At 46.8% G+C, this 21,332-nt stretch overlaps 1 protein-coding gene across 9 annotated transcripts in view; it reads left to right on the forward strand.

The window, feature by feature from the left end:
• The first annotated feature begins 2,628 nt into the window (after positions 1-2,628).
• The window catches only part of RNF38 (ring finger protein 38), a 150,647-nt gene continuing 131,943 nt past the window's right edge, over positions 2,629-21,332 (forward strand). For 3 of the 9 annotated variants that reach the window (XM_034967425.3, XM_034967426.3, XM_034967427.3), the window contains exon 1: positions 2,632-2,935. In XM_034967425.3, coding sequence (XP_034823316.1) covers positions 2,683-2,935 — 253 coding nt within the window. In that variant the 5' untranslated portion in view covers positions 2,632-2,682. Of the gene's footprint in view, positions 2,936-2,983; positions 3,134-21,332 lie in introns of those variants that run through there. The other 6 variants (XM_055092038.2, XM_055092039.2, XM_034967434.2 and 3 more) reach the window with 5 other exon arrangements.

A 21,332-nucleotide genomic window follows, 5' to 3' on the forward strand; every position in this document is an offset into this window, starting at 1 on the left:
ATTAATCCATGTATGGATCAATACATTCATGAGGGCTCTACCAATCACCTCTTAAACGCTCCGTCTCTCAATACTACCATATTGGGGATTAAATTTTTAATTTTTATTATTTATTTATTTATTTATTTATTTATTTATTTATTTGAGACAGAATCTCGCTTTGTCAGCCAGGCTGGAGTGCAGTGGCACGATCTCGGCTCACTGCAACCTCTGCCTCCCAGGCTCAAGCAATTCTCCTGCCTCAGCCTCCCGAGTAGCTGGGATCACAGGGGTGTGCCACCACGCCCGGCTAATTTTTGTATTTTTAGTAGAGATGGGGTTTCACCATGTTGGCCAGGCTGGTCTTGAACTCCTGACCTCAGGTGATCCCCCCGCCTCGGCCTCCCAAAGTGCTGGGATTACAGGCGTGAGCCACTGTGCCCGGCCTGGGGATTAAATTTCAACATGAGTTTTGCAAGGGACAAATATTCAAACCATAGCACCCTCCAATCCATTTTCTACACAGCAGCCAGAGTTTTTCCGAAATACGATCTAATCACATCATTTCCTCATTATGTGCTCAATGGCTCACTTTTGTTATTCAGGTTAAGTTCAAATTCCTCAATGTGGCACTCAAGACTCTTCATGATTTGGTCTTGTCTTAACTAAATTCCAGTCTGTTCTTTTCTTATCACTCATCACCCGGGCTGTGCTCCAGTCCTATTAAATCTGTCGTTTCCTAAACCCCAATGCTCATCTCTCTTCCTGATCATCATTGGGGGACGCAAAGTTAAGAGCTAAAGATCGCAACCAACATGAATGTGGTCCATTCTTTATTTTGTTTCCCTAAACTGGCAAGGTGAGGTGGCCCAAGGCTTTGCCTGGTCCTCTCCCTTTATTTCTTCCTGTTTCTTCCTGGCCTCAAGGCATCCTTGGATGGGCTCCTTTGGTTACTGGATTAAACTGCTCATCTGTCCGTTCTCTTCTAGGGCTGGTGGTCAAGGCATTTGCTCAAATTGGGGTTGTAAGAGCTGAAACTGGGGTTTGGACTTTGGCACAGAAATAGATCCAATGTTGCTCAAGGCTGCTGAGACCTATCGGAGGAAAGAAGGTGCCTCCATGCAGTAGTTGACAGGTGTTCTACAGTGGGCACTGGGACCCAAGCTCCAGCAAGTAATATATTACCTGCTTCCTCTGTGACCAAAAAGTCAAGGATGGGATTCAGAAAATCTTAGGTCCCCTGGCTAAATACAATCTTAATGTTTTCCCGGTCCACTTTCCCCCAACCTGCCCCCCTTGGTGAACTCCTGCTCATCCGTAAGTTTTTAACTTCTAAAAATATCTCACTGTCCTCCAATGAGATTGTAAACTCTTTGAAGGCCTCGACTGTATCTTTTTTATTCTTGTATTCCCAGTGTCTAGCATTGCTGATGACAGAAAGACCAGCACGAATGAAAGACCAGGCACCTATTAAGTGTCAGCATGGAATTTGAAATGTCTGTTGTCAAAGATTCAAATAGAGCTCTTTCTCTCTCTGCTCAGTGGAGAATGGCCGAGGATAAGGTTTTATTGAAATGATCCACTCAGCAGTTTAGCTGCACCCTGGCCCACCCACGTGCCTGCACTTTAGAGGTACCCCTAACACATGGTTGTTTATTTTGCTCCTCTACGGCTTTGAAATGAGAGCCAGAGAAACATGAGGAGGAAACGGTTTCAGTAACCAACATCACATCCAAGTGGAGGAGGGCCCAAAGGGGGTCACCAACTCGCAGAATTCTTCCCCTCATAGGAAAGCCGTCGGGACAGGTCAAAAGCCTTTCCTTACCTCACACCCTCCCCATCTTTTGAGACTAGGCCCAGCTGGGCTGGATGTTTCTATCTAAGTCTTCTAACAACAAGGGCATGTAAAGTGAGAAAGTCAGAGAAAGGGGCGAGGGGCCAGGGCTGAGCCTGGCTGGTTCCTGCTCAGCATTCAAGATGGTCTCGGGGACTCAGGGACGGCAGCTCGTTTCCATCTCTTTCGTTTCTGCCTCTGCTGTTCTCTCTGGGTCCGCGGGGACTAATTTATCACCGAAACGCAGCCTAAGAACAGAAGGGAGAGTTTCTTTCCTAAGTGTCTGAAAGGGAAAAACTTTGAGGAAACAGCCAAGAGAGGCAGAGGAGGGGAGAGGAGGCTGCGTCTCCAGTGCGGGGGAGCGGAGGAGGGAGTCTGGCAGGCGGGCTGCGAGCAGTAGCTATCTGGGCCGAGTTCCGGCCTCCTCGCGGGCGCGAACCCCTGCGCAGCGGAGCCCAAGCGCAGCCCCAGCCTGGGTCGCGCGAGGCCTGGCCCCAGAGGCCCGCGGCCGCGCCTCAGGGGCGGGCCGGGGGCGGGGCAGCCCCTGCAGCAGGGCTCTCCCGGCGGGTGGCCCGCGCTCTGCCTCCCCGCCTCAGGGAGCGGCGGAGACTGAGGATACCCCTCGGCGCCGCCCGCCCGCCCCCGGAGCCGCGGCTGAGGAGCCCCGCGCCCATTGGCGGCGGCGGCTCGGCGTCCCCGCCCCCTCCACGTCCCCGCCCCCTCCGCCGCCGCCGCCGCTTCCCGGCTCCGCCTCCTCCCCCTTCGGGAGCCGCCTCCGTCGCCGCCACCGCTGCTGCCGGCCGGGGCCCAGCCAGTGCCTGCCGCGCCGGAGTCGAGTCGCAGCCGGAGCCGCTGCTCGCGGCCCCGCCATGAGCGGAAGCGCGGCCGCCGCGGTCGCTGCCGCCGCCGCCTCAGCAGCCGCCGCCGCCGCGCACTTTCAGCCTCAGTCGTCGTCTCCCAGGCCGGGCCCCGCCGAGCTTGGGCCCCCGCGCCGCCCGCGCCCCCCACCGCCGCCGCCCCGGCCGGAGCCCGCCGCCACGGACCGCCTCAGCCCTCCGGGCCACGGGCCTCTCCGGGCGGGCGCCCAGGGTGGCGGCGCCTGCGGCCGAGCGCCGGGAGCAGGTACGGGGTCCCGGAGCGGGCCAGGCAGGGAGGGGCGTGGGTCGGTCCCGCGGGTGGGGGCCGGAGGCGTGTGGTCCAGGCGCCCGGCCCCGCCGACGGGGAGGAGCGTTGTCCGGGTCAGCTTTGTCCGGCCCCGGAGCCCCTGCGAGCCCTGCGCCTCAGCCGCGCCGAGCGGCTCACAAAGCGTTTTCCCACCCGGTGGGTAGCCCCCTCCCCCAGGGTGTGCAGGGCAGGACTTCTGTAGGTCTCTGCTCGGCGGAGGAGGAAACCGAGGCTTAGAGGGGGAAGTGACTTGCCCAAGGTCACATAGCCAGTGAGAGCCGTAGCTTGGCTGGGACCCAGGGCCACCCTGGGCCGGCGCGGGCCCCAGGCAGAGGGGGCTGGGAAGAGGTCGATCCCCCGGCCCCCAGGAGCCGAGGGAGATAGATCTCGGGGGAGGGGGTCAGGCCCTGGACCCTGGCACACCCACCCAGCCGTTTTTGGGCTGGCTTGGGAGTAATGATCTCTTGCGGGGTGGGACGGAAGAGCAGGGGGCCGACTTGGGAGCTTGGTAGTGCCCTGGGGAGCCGCAGCGGGAAAGACTTCTGTGCGGGGTGTGCTCTCGGGGAGAGGGCTTTCTTGAGTGAGTGGGGCAGAGCTTCGGAAACTTCTTATCGTGGGGACCGTTTGGTCTCTGCCAGGCCACCTTCCCCACCACTGCACTGACTAAACCAATTCAGCTGGAATTACTGGGAGGGAGGCCTGCCCGCTTTTGTGGAGGCGCCCGTAAGGTGTCTTTTTTCAGTAAATGGCCCGAATTTCGTTCATGCCGAAACCAGGAATGCATACATGGCCTTGGTAAAGACATTTACGGCACAGAAGGCCATGTGAGTTTTTTCCAGGTGGTTTGGACCTACCACACTTGGAGAACTCCCCGAGAAAGAACAGCTATCCCAGGCGTGAAGGGGGAAGGAAGCTGGGAGGATTGGGACCGAGTCACCTGCCTGCCTGGCATGTAATACATGGGATTTCCGTTTTTATTTGGGGTGGATGATGAGGTGGGTTGTTTTGACTGCGGATGTCCCTTGGAAGGGGAAAGGACTTGCAGTTCTAGAGGCAAGGGAGAGAGCAACGTGTTACAGGCAGGGACGAGGGTCCCGTGGAGCTAGAAAATAGAATGGGGAAAAAGGAGAGGGTATTCAGTCATTGTGGGGGAAGGGAGATGAAAGGGTTGCTGAAGGGCGGGGGACGGTGTCTAGTCTGGAGAAAAAGATTGAGATGTTTCAAAGAAGGTGCCAAACGTGATGAGTTTGAAAGGAGTCTGTTGGAGGTGGTTGGTAGCTTACAAGGTTGAGTGTGAATTGGTCTGCAGTCACTGCTTTTCTTTGAGTAAGGACAGCTATACTTTTATAGAAACGTTCTAGCTTGAGCACCCCCTCCCCCTCATTCTCGCTCTTGTTCTAAGCATGCAGACCCCCAGGGCCTGGAGTATTGTCTTGGAAGTAAGGCTTGACAAAAGAGGGAAGGGAAAGACTAATTAACAAATGCATTAATTAAGGCCCTTTGTCCAAGATGATTCCTTGTTTAAGTCAGCTGTTTTCTTGCTGCCCTCTTGCACCTTAGCTTTCCTGCTGTGGTGGCTGTTGGCAGGTTGCTGTGGGAAGGACTGCCCCAATTCAGACAAGATGGGTTAGATTTTCCTAAAAAACTCTAAGAAACACATATTTGGCAAATGTATACTTAAAAGCAAGAAAATGTACTTGTGAGAGACTTACAATCAGGGAAATGCAAATTGAAACAACAGTGAGATGACATTTCACACCGATCAGGTTGGCAAAAATGTAGTGCTGTGATAAACCGAGGATTATTAAGGTTGTGGATAAATAAGCTTGTATATAGTGTAGTGGAAATGTAAATGGATCCAACCACCTTAGAGAGTAGTGGTATTTGGTGTTTAGTGTGAAGGTGGGCAGACATATTCATTTACCTAAAATGTCCATTTCTGGATATATATATATATATATAATATATATATAAAAAATATAAAAAATATATAAATATATATAAAAATATATAAATATATATAAATATATATATACCCTAAGAGATCCTTGTACACTTGTTCAAGAAAATAAGTATGAAAAAAATACAAGAAAGCTCATTCCAGCTTAAATGTCCACCAACAGAAGAATACATACATTTTTATTTATTATTTATTTGTTTGTTTGTTTGTTTTGAGACGGAGTCTGTCTCTGTCACCCAGGCTGGAGTGCAGTGGCGTGATCTCGGCTCACTGCAAGCTCCGCCTCCCTGGTTCACACCATTCTCCTGCCTCAGCCTCCCGAGTAGCTGGGACTACAGGCGCCCGCCACCATGCCCGGCTAATTTTTTTTTGTATTTTTAGTAGAGACGGGGTTTCATCGTGTTAGCCAGGATGGTCTCGATCTCCTGACCTCGTGATCTGCCCGCCTCTGACTCCCAAAGTGCTGGGATTACAGGCGTGAGCCACCGCGCCTGGCCAGTACATACATTTTTAGATAGACCCATACAGTTGAATATTACAGCTGTGAAAAATAAACTAGCCTCACGCATTAAAATAGGTGAATCTCAAAAACCATGTGGAACAGGGAAGCAAGTCAGAAGAATTCTTACAGAATCGTTTCACGTGTGTAAAATCTGAAAACATGAAAAATAATATTGTTTGTGGCTATGCCCATATGTGGTGATAGTATTAAAATATGCATATTAAGTGTAATGATTGTCTTTGGGAAGAGAAGATGAGGAATGGGATTACACAAGGGTACCCAAAAGGGCTTTATTTATACCTTTAATGTCCTATTACTTAAAATCTGAATCAGGTAATCGTAAATTAAGATTTGGTAATGTTGGGTGTAGGATATAGAGATATTTAGTATACTCTAAATATTTTTCAGATGTTTGAAATATTTCTCACACAAAAAATTTTGTTTATAGAACACAGTTTTTGTTTCATAATAATGGACCTCTCCTACAGGCTCCAGCCTAGCGCAGCCTGTTAGACATGCAGGCTGGTGATCCTTTTTCACCCCTTTCTGACCTGCTAAACCTAGTTTTGCAATGGGTGACTTTTATTTTGGAACTGCTGATAGTTGCGGTAGATTTCTCATTATTTCTAAACTTTCTATTGGACCCGTGTCAGCAGTTTGAGCTTTGTTGAAATAGATGTGCTCCAGGACATTCTGATATAGCAGATGTAGGGAGGGACCCAGACATCTGATTCTGAGAAAACTCCCCAGTAGATTGGGATGCCCACTAAAGTTTGAGAACCACTATCTTGGGTTTGCCCCAGCCTAGTCCTCATCTTTTCCTTAGGCTGCCCCTCTGTTCCCACTCCTGGATGACTGGGATGGAATTTTGACCCATGTGATACTTTACCTCTTTTGTGGAGCATAAAAGAATGATAGGGTTGGATGCCATACCCCTCTTAATCTAGGTTGTCCATTCCTCTGATTTTCATGGAGTTAGCTAAGGGGCCCACTACCTACCAGGGTTGTTTATCAGGTTTTACAGATTTTAACACATGTGTCAACTGTATGTGGTTTTAAAGTAAGGGCAAAAAGGGTCTAGCAGAGAAGGAAAATTTGGAGAAAGTAAAACCCCCAAAGGTAAACATGTCATTATGTCTTAAGAGAAAGATGATCCATCCCTCTGCAGATGCTAGTGATTGTTTTAGCTTGTGACCAACATTTGAGGTTCAGCCGTCTGAACCTATGGTCAGAGATTAAGGTCTTTAGGAGACAACTGATTATCCCTCAAGATGGAAGAGTGTCCTTTCTCCAAAATTTGCTAGTTTTCCTTCTCTACTAGACCTTTCTTCCTTAGTCCTGATGTGTTTATGAATGAATTTATGTTAACAAATCTGAGGCTTTCTGATAGTGAAATTTGTGAAGTGCCTGTTTGTCTTTGTTAAGGTTCCTGTATCTGGAAACCCACTTTGGAGGTGCAGCATTGCCCAGGTACGCTTTTCTTTTTCTTTTTTTTTGAGACAGAGTTTCGCTCTTGTTGCCCAGGCTGGAGTGCAATGGCGCAATCTCGGCTCACTGCAACCTCCACCTCCCAGGTTCAAGCGATTCTCCTGCCTCAGCCTCCCGAGTAGCTGGGATTACAGGTGCCTGCCACCATGCGCGGATAATTTTCGTATTTTTAGTAGAGACGGGGTTTCACCATGTTGGCCAGGCTGGTCTCAAACTCCTGACCTCTGTGATCAGCCTGCCTCGGCCTCCCAAAGTGTTGGGATTACACGCGTGAACAACCGTGCCTGGCCGGTACACTTCTTAACGGTGCTGCTGTGTAGGACCATAGAGATTGCACCCAGCAAAAGGATACCTGTTTCGGGTGGCAAGTGAGGGTGGAAATCTATTCTGTACTCCACTTACCAAGATGAGTACCTGATGTGGAACTGTGTGCACTCAGAGAAGGGGCACCTTTTCTAATCCACGCAAAGGTGATCTGTGATCTAGCACTGCTCTGCAGCTTTGGAACTGTCAGTCCAGCTGTAACTAACAGTTTCATCCATATGCATTGTGGGCTTTACCATGAGGTCTGAGTTATTGCTTGCCCTAGGGGCTTCAAGAGTTCTCCATGTGAACTTTTCATGGGAAGGGGCTTTTCATCACCATGCTCAGCTGAACCAAAGAGCACAGCTTAAAATAGTAAACTTTGTTATGAGGCTGGAGAAATATGTACAGAATAAGCTATTTAGAAAATACCACTGTCAGCCTGGTGCAGTGGCTCACGCCTATAATCCCAGCACTTTGGGAGGCCGAGGTGGGTGGATCACCTGAGGTCAGGAGTTCAAGACCAGCCTGGCCAACATGGTGAAACCCCGTCTCTACTAACAATAGAAAAATTAGCTGGGCGTGGTGGCGCATGCCTGTAATCCCAGCTACTTTGGAGGGTGAGGCAGGAGAATCGCTTGAACCCGGGAGGTGGAGGTTGCAGTGAGCTGAGATCACGCCACTGCACTCCAGCCTGGGCAACAGAGTGAGATTCTGTCTCAAAAAAAAAAAAAGGTCTGGGCACAGTGGGTCACACCTGTAATCCCAGCACTTTGGGAGGCCGAGGTGGGCGGATCACCTGAGGTCAGGAGTTCGAGACCAGCCTGGCCAACGTGGAGAAACCCCGTTTCTACTAAAAATACAAAATTAGCCAGGCGTGGTGGCACATGCCTATAATCCCAGCTACTTGGGAGGCTGAGGCAGGAGAATCGCTTGAACCCAGGAGGCAGAGGTTGCTGTAAGCTGAGATTGCACCATTGCACTCCAGCCTGGGCAACAAGAGCGAAGCTTCGTCTCAAAAAAAAAAAAAAAAAAAGACAAAAGTATCTGGTAAATGGAGGAGAGGAAGTATAGTACCTATGTGCCACATTTGCTCTTGTCTTCTTACAGTGCTCACTTGGAGGGGTAAATGCAGTTATTTTTCTCTTCCTATTTCCCCCTGCACTAGCATTCCTGAAGACCTGAGGCTTTTTAGCCAATTTTGAAAATATTTACCCATTTGTATTTTCCATTAAGTGGTTGTTTACGCTTCCTGCTGTTTCATTTTTTCTTGGAGAGAGAGGAGGGGGGAGTACAAACCAAGGACAAGACCGGACTTCCTACTGCTTTTGGAAATAATGGCAGAGTTTTTCAGAACAGTTGTCGTGGATGAATGCTGTTCTGGGGGCTCAAGGGAAAGATACATTTGAAGTGGTTTCTGTTGTCTTTTTTATTATTATTTTTAAACATGATTGAGGGTGGTGGGATAGGAAGTTTCAATTTGCTTATGCTGCTGTCTTGGAGGAATTTTTTAAAAGAAATTATATGTTAAAAAACTAAAGATGTTTAACAAAAGTGGTCTTTTGCCCACAGAAGGGAAATAAACAATTCTTACCTGCAGGCCTTACCCAGAGTGGTTTCAGTTTTTTTCCTGTTCTACTTAAATGGATATTAGCGCTGTTCTTGGGACTGCTTAGAACAGTTAACTGCAGTGATGTTGGACAGGTGGAAGAGTAGAATGATGGGAGTATATTGGGGTTTATCAATAGTTATGCTATCAAAAGCTATCACTAGCTGGTGTGGTGGCTCATGCCTGTAATCCCAGCACTTTGGGAGGTCGAGGCGGGTGGATCACCTGAGCTCAGGAGTTTGAGACCAGCCTGACCAACATGGTGAAACCCTGCCTCTACTAAAAATACAAAAATTAGCTGGGCGTGGTGGCACGCACGTGTAATCTCAGCTACTTGAGAGGCTGAAGCAGGAGAATCGCTTGAACCCAGGAGGCGGAGGTTGCAATGAGCCGAGATTGCACCATTGTACTCCAGCCTGGGTGACAGAGCAAGACTCCGTCTCAAAAAAAAAAAAAAAAAAGAAAAAGAAGAAAAAAAGCTATCACTGCATTTTCTGCTTTTGTGGTAAAATATGTATAGAAATAAGAGAGTGAGATATTGTGAGTTTTGGTGTGTATACTGATCCTTTGACTTTGTTGAGAAATGTAGGGAAGTAGTAGTAAGAGGACCAACTATATACATGGAAGGGGCCGGGCGTGGCGGCTCACGCCTGTAATCCCAGCACTTTGGGAGGCCAAGGTGGGTGGATAACTTGAGCTCGAGTTTGAGACCAGCCTGGGCAACATGGTGAAACCCTGTATTTACTAAAAATACAAAAATTAGCTGGGTGTGGTGGCACTTGCCTATAATTTCAGCTGCTTGGGAGGCTGAGGCACGAGAATCGCTTGAGCCTGGGAGGCGGAGATTGCAGTGAGTTGAGATGGTGCCACTGCCCTCCAGCCTGGGGAACAGAGTGAGACCCTGTCTCAAAAAAAAAAAAAAAAAAAAAAAAAGAAGAGAAAAACTATATACATAGAATAGCAAGCAGTTAGGTAGTAGGACCATTTGTAGTGCTTTTGGGATGTTCTTGGAGTTGAAAAGTTGCCTGTCCATTCTGCTTCTGCACCTTGGATTTTAGTGGCTGCAGATGCTGCATGCTGACCTTCTGTTGAAATTTGTTTTATTGTCAGAGAACTAAAAAGTGAGCAGTTTCTCAGACTAAACAGAAGTAGAGTAGGCAGAAAGTAAAACAGGTATTCATTTAATAATCACATTTACAGGGCCAGTCGCGGTGGCTCACGTCTGTAATCTCAGCACTTCGGGAGGCTGAGGTAGGTGGATCACTTGAGCTCAAGAGTTTGAGACCAGCCTGAGCAACATGGTGAAACTCTGTCTCTACTAAAAATACAAAATTTAGCTGGGCGTGGTGGTGTGCACCTGTAGGCCCAGCTACTCGGGAGGCTGAGGCAGGAGAATCACTTGAACCTGGGAGGTGTAGCTTGCAGTAAGCCGAAATCACGCCACTGCACTCCAGCCTGGGCGACAGAGTGAGACTCCATCTCAAAAAAAATAAAAATAAAAATTCACATTTACAGATAGAGAAGAGTTGGAACTCACACTTAAAGAGACAGGGTCTTGCTGTGTTGCCCAGGGTGGTCTTGAACTCCTGAGCTCAAGTAATCCTCCTGCCTTGACTTCCCTAAGTGCTAGGATTACTACAGGAATGAGCCACTATGCCCGGCTGGGACTCATAATTAATAAAAAGTATTTTTCATTTGGCTTTTGTGCTATCTTGTTGTTAAAACTTTTTTTTTTTATAGATTTGTCTTCCTATGTAGATTTTTATTGCCACCTCAATACATCTTTGAGCATCTACTGAGTGCCAGTAATGCCAATACCAACCACTGGTTAATTAGGATGATAGCTTTTGTTGTCAAAACTTGCTCACTTAAGGTCTTGAGAATCGCATAGAGGGGTGCAATTCAAGACAATTATTGCTTGCTTTTCTCCCAAATTTCTTGCTTCCTTCTGCTCCCTGGTCTTCTGGGCATGGTGATTGTGCCCATCTGCCAAGATAAGCCCTGCTTCTCTCCACCCCCACATGGGAGGAGATGCAGAAGCTCAACAGAACCCTGGCTGGTCATTACAAGTAAATTCCCACAAACAATATTGAACTAGAACTGAGGGCCACCATAGTGGCTCCAGTTCCTCTTCCTCTGTTGCTACCACCCACTCTTTTCTGTGGAGCCTGGAGGGCACCCTCCCTCCACCATTATACAAAGAAGCTTTGTGCTCTGAGGATGTTCTAAAGGCGGGATTGCTGTAATTATAATTCCCTAGGCACAACCAAGTAGTGGGGGCAGGCGGGGTAAAGATGGTATCCAAGTACTTGTTGGTAGGGAGAAGTCAGGCAGGGATTAAAAATCATCTGGAGACAGTACCAAAAGTGGATAATGGAGCGTTGTTGTTAATAGTGACAGGAACGTGTTTAAGTGAATACATTTCAGAGTTTTAAATTATAATACTTGCAGCTTTAAAAAAGGACAAGACTGAGCTTGGAACCTTCTTCTTTAAGTCTGAAATTGTAACTTAAAAGTACTTTAGAGGAAAATATATAGAAATCTGGGTCTGCTTTGCCTTATGTTTGTGTTACCAGAATGATTGATTGCCCACAAAAGCCGAATACATAACTTGCTTACTCTCCCAGGGATGCGCCCACTAATCTTTTTTTTTTTTTTTTTTTTGAGACAGCGTTTCACTGTTGTTGCCCAGGCTGGAGTGCAATGGTGCCATCTCGGCTCACCGCAACCTCTGCCTTCTGGGTTCAAGCCATTCTCCTGCCTTAGCCTCCCGAGTAGCTGGAATTACAGGCATGAGCCACCACGCCTGGCTAATTTTGTATTTTTAGTAGCGACAGGGTTTCTTCATGTTGGTCAGGCTGGTCTTGAACTCCTGATCTCAGATGATCTACCCTCCTCGGCCTCCCAGAGTGCTGGGATTACAAGTGTGAGCCACCGTGCCCGGCCAATTTTTTTTTTTTTTTTAAATACTTACATTTTTGGGAAGTGATTTCTCCCTATTGCTACCAGAAAAAAAATCAGTTTATCTGGGGATGTATGCTTAATAAACACTCTCTTTTTTTTTTTTTTTTTTTTTTTGAGACGGAGTGCAGTGGCGTGATCTCGGCTCACTGCAAGCTCCGCCTCCCAGGTTCACGCCATTCTCCTGCCTCAGCCTCCCGAGTAGCTGGGACTACAGATGCCCACTACCACGCCCGGGTAATTTTTTGTATTTTTAGTAGAGATGGGGTTTCACCGTGTTAGCCAGAATGGTCTCAGCCTCCCAAAGTGCTGGGATTACAGGCGTGAGCCACCACGCCTGGTAATAAACACTTATATCAACCATTCTACGTCATGATGTGCTTCTAAGAAGTCTTGTTGGCAATCTTTTAGTGAAAACTTTTTTCTTAATATGTTAATTATTACTGTATTACTTGTTATTGGTATCTCAAACTGCTGTTTTCTGTTTGTTTGTTTTTTGAGACAAGGTCTTGCTTTGTTGCCCACTCTGGAGTGCAGTGGCAGTGGTAATCATAGCTCACTGCAGCTTCCATCTCCCAGGCTCAAGCAGTCCTTCCACCTCAGCCTCCTGAGTAGCTGGGACAATGAGTGTGACAACTACGCTATCCTTTTTTTTTTTTTTTTTTTTTGAGACAGAGTCTCCCTCTGTCGCCCAGGCTGGAGTGCGGTGGTGCGATCTCAGCTCACTGCAAGCTCCACCTCCCAGGTTCACGCCATTCTCCTGCCTCAGCCTCTCGAGTAGCTGGGACTACAGGTGCCCCCCACCACGCCCGGCTAATTTTTTGTATTTTTTAGTAGAGATGGGGGTTTCACCATGTTAGCCAGGTTGGTCTCGATCTCCTGACCTCGTGATCCGCCTGCCTCACCCTCCCAAAGTGCTGGGATTACAGGCGTAAGCCACAGCGCCCGGCCAACTACACTAACCTTTTAAACTTTTTTGTGACATGGAGGTTTCACAATGTTGCCTAGGCTGGTCTCGAACTCCTGGGCTCAAGTGATCCTCCCACCTTGGCCTCCTAAAGTGCTGGGATTATAGGCATGAGTGACCATGCCCAGCCTGTTTTGTTGTTGTATTTTGTAAGAAATGCACCAAAGAATTGATTGCAAGGTAATTGTTTTTTTTGTTTTTGTTTTTGTTTTTTCAGACGAGTCTTGCTCTGTCACCCAGGCTGGAGTGCAGTGGTGTGATCTTGGCTCACCGCAACCTCTGCCTCCCAGGTTCAAGCAGTTCTCTGCCTCAGCCTCCTGAGTGGCTGGAATTACAGGCACCCACCACCACGCCCGGCTAATTTTTTTGTATTTTTAGTAGAGATGGGGTTTCGCCATCTTGCCAGGCTGGTCTTGAACTCCTGACCTTGTGATCCACCCGCCTCAGCCCCCCAAAGTGCTGGGATTACAGGCGTGATCCATCGCGCCTGGCCAATAATCTTTAGACTTTAAGACTGTAAACTTCAGGAGTCCATTCTCAGGATAAGGGTGGCCCTTTTTGTTGCTGTAATTAGTATTGACGTCTATGGTGTACAGGTAGATAGTGTGTACTCCATGGAAACCTATGGCTACTGTAAGCTGTCCTTTCCTCTAATTACTTGGAGTCAAGTTAGGAGTTAGACCTTTATTCTTACCAGCCAGCATAATTTTGTCCTGGATTAGGAAACGGCTATAATCCCAGGACTTTGGGAGGCCAGAGTGGGTGGATCACCTGAGGTCAGGAGTTCGAGACCAGCCTGGCCAACATGGTGAAATCCGGTTTCTACTAAAAATACAAAAAAAAGTTAGCCGGGCACGGTGGTGGGCGCCTGTAATCCTAGCTACTTGGGAGGCTGAGGCAGGAGAATCACTGGAACCCAGGAGGCGGAGGTTGCAGTGAGCCAAGACCATGCCATTGCGCTCCAGCCTGGGCAACAAGAGCTAAACTCCATCTCAAAAAAAAAAAAAAAGATTGCCCAATAGTCCATTAAAAAGATATTGCCCAAATAATCCTTTGAAAAGGCTGTACCAATTTGACAGCTAAATTTTATGAGACTTTAATAAAATACACAAGGTTTGGCTGGGTGGGGTGGCTCATGCCTATAATCCTAGCACTTTGGGAGGCTGAGGCGGGCGGATCACCTGAGGTCAGGAGTTCAAGACCAGCTTGGCCAAGGGGAAACCCCGTCTCTACTAAAATACAAAAATTAGCCAGGCATGATGGCGGGTGCCTGTAATCCTAGTTATGGGGGAGACGGGAGACTCATTTGAACCCGGGAGACCATGGTTGCAGTGAGTCGAGATCGCGCCACTGCACTCTAGCCTGAGTGGCTGAGCGAGACTCAGTCTCAAAAACAAAACAAAAACCTGTTTTAGTTAAGTATGTTGATTAGCAATGACTTATTTTAGCTTAATTGTAAACTATTATCTAGGTTATTTGCCTCATTTATAATTTATATTTCTTTTTTTTTTTTTTTTTGAAACAGAGTCCTGCTCTGTCACCCAGGATGGAGTACAGTGGCATTATCTCGGCTCACTGCAACTTCCACCTCCTGGGTTCAAGCAATTCTCCTGCTTCAGCCTCCAGAGTAGCTGGGACTACAGCCACCACGCCTAGCTAATTTTTGTATTTTTAGTAGAGATGGGCTTTCACCATATTGGCCAGGTTGGTCTCGAACTCCTGACCTTGTGATCCGCCTGCCTCGGCCTCCCAAAGTGCTGGGATTACAGGCGTGAGCCACCACACCCGGCTAGTTTATATTTCTTTAGGGAATTAACCCCTGTCTCTATTTTACTGCTCTCTGTTGGCCACTAAAAAATAATGATTTGAGGCCAGTCATGGTGGCTCATGCCTGTAATCCCAGCACTTTGGGAGGCCAAGGTGGCGGATCACCTGAGGTCAGGAGTTCGAGACCAGCCTGGCCAACATGGTGAAAACCTGCCTCTACTAAAAGTACAAAAACTTAGCCAGGTGTGGTGGTGGGCGCCTGTAATCCCAGCTCCTTGGGAGGCTGAGGCAGGAGAATTGCTTGAACCCAGGAGATGGAGGTTGCAGGAGCTGAGATGATGCCACTCCACTCCAGCCTGGGTGACAGAGGGAGACTCTGTCTTACACACACACAAAAAGATAATGATTAATAATAATAATTACTAATATTAATAATAATTTGGAAAACATTTGTTGAATGCTTACTATGTACTAGACACAGTGAGGATTTCAGAGATAATTCAGATATGCATCAGTTCAATGATAATGACAGTGTTAGCAGAACAAATGCATTTTTGGGATTGCAAAAACATCACAATTGCATTAATAGTAGTAAGATTTTTTTTTTTTTTTTTTTTTGAGGCAGAGTCTCACTCTGTTGCCCAGGCTGGAGTGAAATGGTGCTCTCTCTGCTCACTGCAACCTCCACCTCCTGGGTTCAAGCAATTCTCCTGCCTTGGCCTCCCGAGTGGGTAGCTCGGACGACAAGTGCACACAACCATGCCCAGCTAATTTTTTTATTTTTAGTAGACATGGGGTTTTACCATGTTGGCCAGGCTGGTTTCGAACTCCCGACCTCAGGTGATCCGCCTGCCTCGGCCTCCCAAAGTGCTGGGATTACAGGCATGAGCCACCGCGCCCGGCCCTGTGTGTGATTTTTCTACCTCTGTTCCTTTGATTGTTACTTCAGCCTATAATGCCTCTTTTCCCTTCAGTTCCTTTTCTAAATTGTACCTATTTTTAAATATCTAGATAATAGTGGTCACTTATTGTGTGCTTATTATTTAAGGTTCTATTCTAAGTATTTTATGTGGATTAATTCATTTAATCCTCACTGCAGTCCCCTAAGGGACTCATATTATACTTATTGTACAGATGAAACTGGAGCACACAGGTTAAACAACTCGCTGGAGATGATACAGCTATTAGGAGTGTTACCTGGGATATGAACCCAGGTAGTCTAATTCCAGAATCTGTATTTTTAGCCATCATGCTTTACTGCATCTTACTTTACAGATAGCCTCCGAAAACACAGCAAGTAGTTTTGATAACAAAAGACTGAATATAAGCAAAGTTGATCACTATTTTAGCCGATGAAGAGAATTTGCAGTCTTTTGTTTTGCCTTTGTCTCTCCTGAGAAATAATTTTGTTTTTAAGTTCTGAATTACTATGCTAGGGTTTCTTTTTTTTGAGACGGAGTCTCGCTCTGTCGCCCAGGCTGGAGTGCAGTGGCGTGATCTTGGCTCACTGCAAGCTCCGCCTCCCAGGTTCTCGCCATTCTCCTGCCTTAGCCTCCCGAGTAGCTGGGACTACAGGCGCCCGCCACCACGCCCGGCTAATTTTTTGTATTTGTAGTAGAGATGGGGTTTCACCGTGTTAGCCAGGATGGTCTCGATCTCCTGACCTCGTGATCCTCCTGCCTTGGCCTCCCAAAGTGCTGGGATTAGAGGTGTGAGCCACCGCGCCCGGTCTGTGCTAGGGTTTTAAAAATTGAGGTTTTTTGTTTTTTTTTTTCCGAGATGGAGTCTTGCTCTGTTGCCCAGGCTGGAGTGCAGTGGCATGATCTCAGCTTGCTGCAACGTCCGCCTCCCAGGTTCAAGCAATTCTCTGCCTCAGCCTTCTGAGTAGCTGGGATTACAGGCGCCTGCCACCACGCCCGGCTAATTTTTTTGTATTTTTAGTAGAGACGGGGTTTCACCATCTTGGCCAGGCTGGTCTTGAACTCCTGACCTTGTGATCCACCTGCCTCAGCCTCCCAAAGTGCTGGAATTATAGGTGTGAGCCACTGCGCCCGGCCAAAAATTGAGTTTTTAAATCATTCATTACTCGGTCACATCAGGAGTAGGAGTACCTGCATCAGAGTGGTACATCAGAGTGGTACACTTATTTATTTATTTATTTAATATCTTTTTTGAGACGGAGTTTCGCTCTTGTTGCCCAAGCTGGTGTGCAGTGGTGCAATCTTGGCTCACTGCAACCTCCACCTCTCAGGTTCAAGCAATTCTCCTGCCTCAGCCTCCCAAGTAGCTGGGATTACAGGTGCGCACCACCATGCCTGGCTAATTTTTTGTATTTTAGTAGAAACGAGATTTCACCATGTTAGTTAGCCAGGCTGGTCTTGAACTCCTGACCTCAGGTGATCCGGCTGCCTGGGCTTCCCAAAGTGTTGGGATTACAGGCATGAGCTACCACACCCAGCTATTTATTTTTACAAATGGGGTCTCACTATGTTGTCCAGGCTGGACTTGAACTCCTGGGTTCAAGTGATTCCCCCTGCCTCAGCCTCCTGAGTAGCTGGGAGTATAGGCACCCCCAACTATGCCCAGCACTGGATTCTCTTTATTTTTTTATTTATTGTGTTTATTTATTTTTTGGAGATGGAGTTTCGCTCTTGTCACCCAGGCTGGAGTGCAATGGTGTGATCTTGGCTCACTGCAGCTTCCGCCTCCTGGGTTCAAGTGATTCTCCTGCCTCAACCTCCCGAGTAGCTGGGATTAAAGGCATGTGCCACTACGCCTGGCTAATTTTTGTATTATTAGTAGAGACAGAGTTTTAGCATCTTGGCCAGGCTGGTCCTGAACTCCTGACCTCAGGTGATCCACCCACCTCGGTCTCTCAGAGTGCTGGGATTACAGATATGAGCCACCGTACCCAGCCCTGGATTCTCTATAAATCAGGCATATTTAAGTTACTTCTTAGAAAAGATCCCATGCTCTGTGATTCTCAACATTAGATCTTAACTGAGTGCTTGTTTGGGCACTTAAACAGATGAAGAAAAACTTCTTGGCTGGGCTTGGTAGTTCAGTATCTCATCTATATTGTGGGCTTAATAGGTATTGGTGGGCCGTCCTGGGAACGTACGATTTAGAAAATGATCTATGGCAAAATGGGCTTCTAAGGTCAAAGCCAGATTATATGAACTTTTGGAATAAGGCCTGTTTTTTATTTGAGTGCTGCTAACTGCTGGCCAGGGATGTCCAATCTTTTGTCTTCTCTGGGCCACGTTGAAAGAATTGTCTTGGACCACACATGAAATACACTTGAAGAAAGTTTATGAATTTGTGTTGGGCTGCATTCAAAGCCATCCTGGGCTATGGGTTAGAGAAGCTTGGTTTATGGATACCTAGGAAGGAAAAATGAATTCTCTGCCTTTCATAATTACTAAACTGTGGAATTCATAGGAGGAAGACATTGATTCTATACAGGCAGGATAAAAACTGATTAATCCAGATAATTGAAGAGTTTCTACACATTCACTGTTTTTAGTTTTAAAAATAACCTTAGGTTTAGACCATATCTAGAGATTGATATGTTTGGTGGCTCTTAAGACATTGTTGACTGTCTTTGCTAATGGCAGGAATGTAAGTCAAGAACTCTTGTAATCGAATTACCTAATATTTTTATTAAAACTGCATATATAGTTGAAAACAGAAATTGTTATTTTAAAATTGTTTTTTTTAAATTGATATTTTAAAGCTTCAAGTAAAAGCTACCATTATTTGCTAAAAAAAAGGAACATTCCTCCTCCCCAAACAAATCCAAGAAGCAAAGCAAGAAGTGAAAAGATTTGACTTTTTAAAGTGAATTTGTAAATTGGATGCGGTGGCTCACCTGTAATCCCAGCTACTTGGGAGGCTGAGGTGGGAGGATGACTTGAGGCCAGATGTTTGAGACCATCCCGGGCAACATAACAAGACTCCATTTCTAAAAAGAAGTAAAGTAAATTTATGTGCAACTCATGAATTCTGTGTTGAGATAAAAACTGAAGTTACAATTTGACTCTGGAATGTTTAGTTAGTACTATACATCTTTTGAGTCTAATTGACAGGGTGAGTTTTGTTTTGTTATTTTGAGATAAGAGTCACTATTTTGCCCAGGCTGGCCTGGAACTCCTGGGCTCAGGCGATCACTTCAGTCTCTGGAGTAGCTGGGATTACCGCTTTAGAAGTGATTTTGACAAGTTATTCTGGAACTGTGTTGGAGAAGTTTAAAAAAGGTTGGGGTGGGAGTCGAAATCAAACTAGTTTTACCATACCAGGATCTTTTTATAGCACATTTGAGATGTAAACATGTTTCCTTTTGAAATTTGGTAGAATAGTTATATTATTTTTCCCAATGCTATGTGATTAAAAACACAAGGCTCAAATTTATTTTTAAGGCTTGATTAAAACCTCTTGTTTCTATGGAAGAAAAGTTATTAAATTGAAAGGGGGCTTTAGAAATTTTAATTCCAAGATTGCTTTAAGAAGAGAGAGGCAAGTCAAATTGGATATGGGCCTCACAGAATTGACCTTGCTACTTCCTGGGTCTGGGAAACTGAGGGGGCTATGTTGCATTGGGGCGAGGCGGAAGCCTGGTAGGAGCTAGAAGTGAAACTGGAAGTGCCTTAAAAAAGCTCATCGTTGTGTTAGGCTGAGTCAAGCTGGAATGAGCAGTGAGACAGTACAATTCTTAGGCATAAATATGTACGTAGTTCACCTGTAGATTTGCTGGAATAGCCGACATGTTTGCAGTACCACAGACCAGAGAAGTCTCAGTGGAGGAAAATGAGAGAGAAGCAAAGGGAGAGATGGAGTTAGGGGCCTTCGGGTTCAGATTTTGAAATAAAATCTATGAGTCTTTGAGGGAGGCAGCAGGAAGTTAAAGGTGGAATACTGGAAATAGTTTTCCTTCCTCCATGCTGTATGGAGATGGGGGCTGCTGCATGGAAGTGGGGGCTAGATGTTGGTGAAGGTGTCCTTGTTCGAGCAGAGAAGGTAAGATATATCCCCTTGGTTGGTTTTTTTTAAGGTGATGGATTCCTGCTACAATATTAGCAATACAAACAAAGGTTAGACAATCTTGTTAATTTTATTATGCCTGGGGTTAAAATTGAAATTCCCTTATTTTAAAAGAAAAATAGCTTATGACCTAACAGTGACATCTAAGCGGAATAAATTTCCATGGCAGTTTAATGGTAGTTGTGTGCTTTCTGTCACACACACAACATACTCTTGTCTAACTAGGGCATGCAGTGCTGTTTTTCCCACAGGATTGGTAAGTGATAGATTCATATTCAAAGAGAGAAAAACCACTGCTCTTTCAGTGGGCCTCCCCTACCTCCCATTCCCAGAAACCACTCAGACACTGTGTGGATGGGTGCGAAGCATTATGGATTGGGGGTTATGGTTTGTGGCCCTGAGGTAGACCAGGGGGATCTTGTTAAAATGCTGATTTCTGGCAAGGCATCAGGTGATGGTGAAGAAAGTTTTGAGTACCAGGAGATAGAGTAGTGGTTCTTAGACTTTAAAAGCTGGACACCCCCACCAGTGCTTTTGATTCATCTCACTGGGTGGGGCCTGCAGTTTTCATTTTAAACAGGTTCCTAGGTGATGCTAATGCACATGAAGGGCAGGGTGTGTTCTGAGAGCCACTGTGGTGGAGTAGAAACAACCGAGGAGAATCAAGCCCATCCATCTCATCCTGGCTTCTTGAGCATTATTTCCTTTTCCTTTGTTTTTATTTTGAGACAGGGTTTCACTCTGTCACTCAGGCTAGAGTGCAGTGGCACGATCCTGGCTCACTGTAGTCTCGATCTCCCCAGGCTCCAGTGACCCTCCCTCCACAGCCTCCCAAGTAGCTGGGACTGCAGGTGGGTGCCACTACTCCCGGCTAATTTTTTGTATTTTGTAGTAGAGACGGGTTTTCGCCATGTTGGCCAGGCTGGTCTCAAACTCCTGGGCTCAAGTGATCCACCTGCCTTGGCCTCCCAAAGTGCTGAGATTACAGGTGTGAGCCACCGCACCAGGCTTTGAACATTATATATATTTTTTATTTTTTATTGAGATGGAGTTTTGCTCTTGTTGCCCAGGCTGGAGTGCAATGGCGCCATCTTGGCTCACCACAACCTCCACCTCCCGGGTTCAAGCAATTCTCCTGCCTCAGCCTCCCGAGTAGCTGGGATTACAGGCATATGCCACCACGCCTGGCCAATTTTTTGTATTTTTAGTAGAGATGGGGTTTCTCCATGTTGGTCAGGCTGGTCTCAAATTCCCGACCTCAGGTGATTCGCCCACCTCAGCCTCCCAAAGTGCTGAGATTATAGGTGTGAGCCACTGTGCCTGGCCCTTGAACATTATTTTCTAACTGAACTGAAAATAGTGGGGGAAAAAAAAGATTGAACAAAGTAGTAGAGTAATACCATTCATGTTAAACGAATAGCACTCCATAAAACACTTCTCTGTATTTTACTGTGATATGTCTCTCTGTCTATATCAGTTAGTAAACCCCACCTAACTGATAACAAAGATGATTACTTCTGGAGAGAAGGATCCAGGATTATGGAGGGTGGGACTTCAGGTTTCTGTGTAAGGTTTTACTTTTTTGAGATGGACTCTTGCTCTGTCGCCCAGGCCAGAGTCCAGTGGTGCGATCTCGGCTCACTGCAAGCTCCGCCTCCTGGGTTCAAGCAATTCTTCTGCCTCAGCCTCCTCAGTAGCTGGGACTACAGGCAACTGCCACCATGCCCAGCTAATTTTTGTATTTTTAATAGAGACAGG

The sequence above is a fragment of the Pan paniscus genome, chromosome 11 (genome assembly GCF_029289425.2).
Source record: "Pan paniscus chromosome 11, NHGRI_mPanPan1-v2.0_pri, whole genome shotgun sequence".
NCBI lineage: Eukaryota > Metazoa > Chordata > Mammalia > Primates > Hominidae > Pan > Pan paniscus.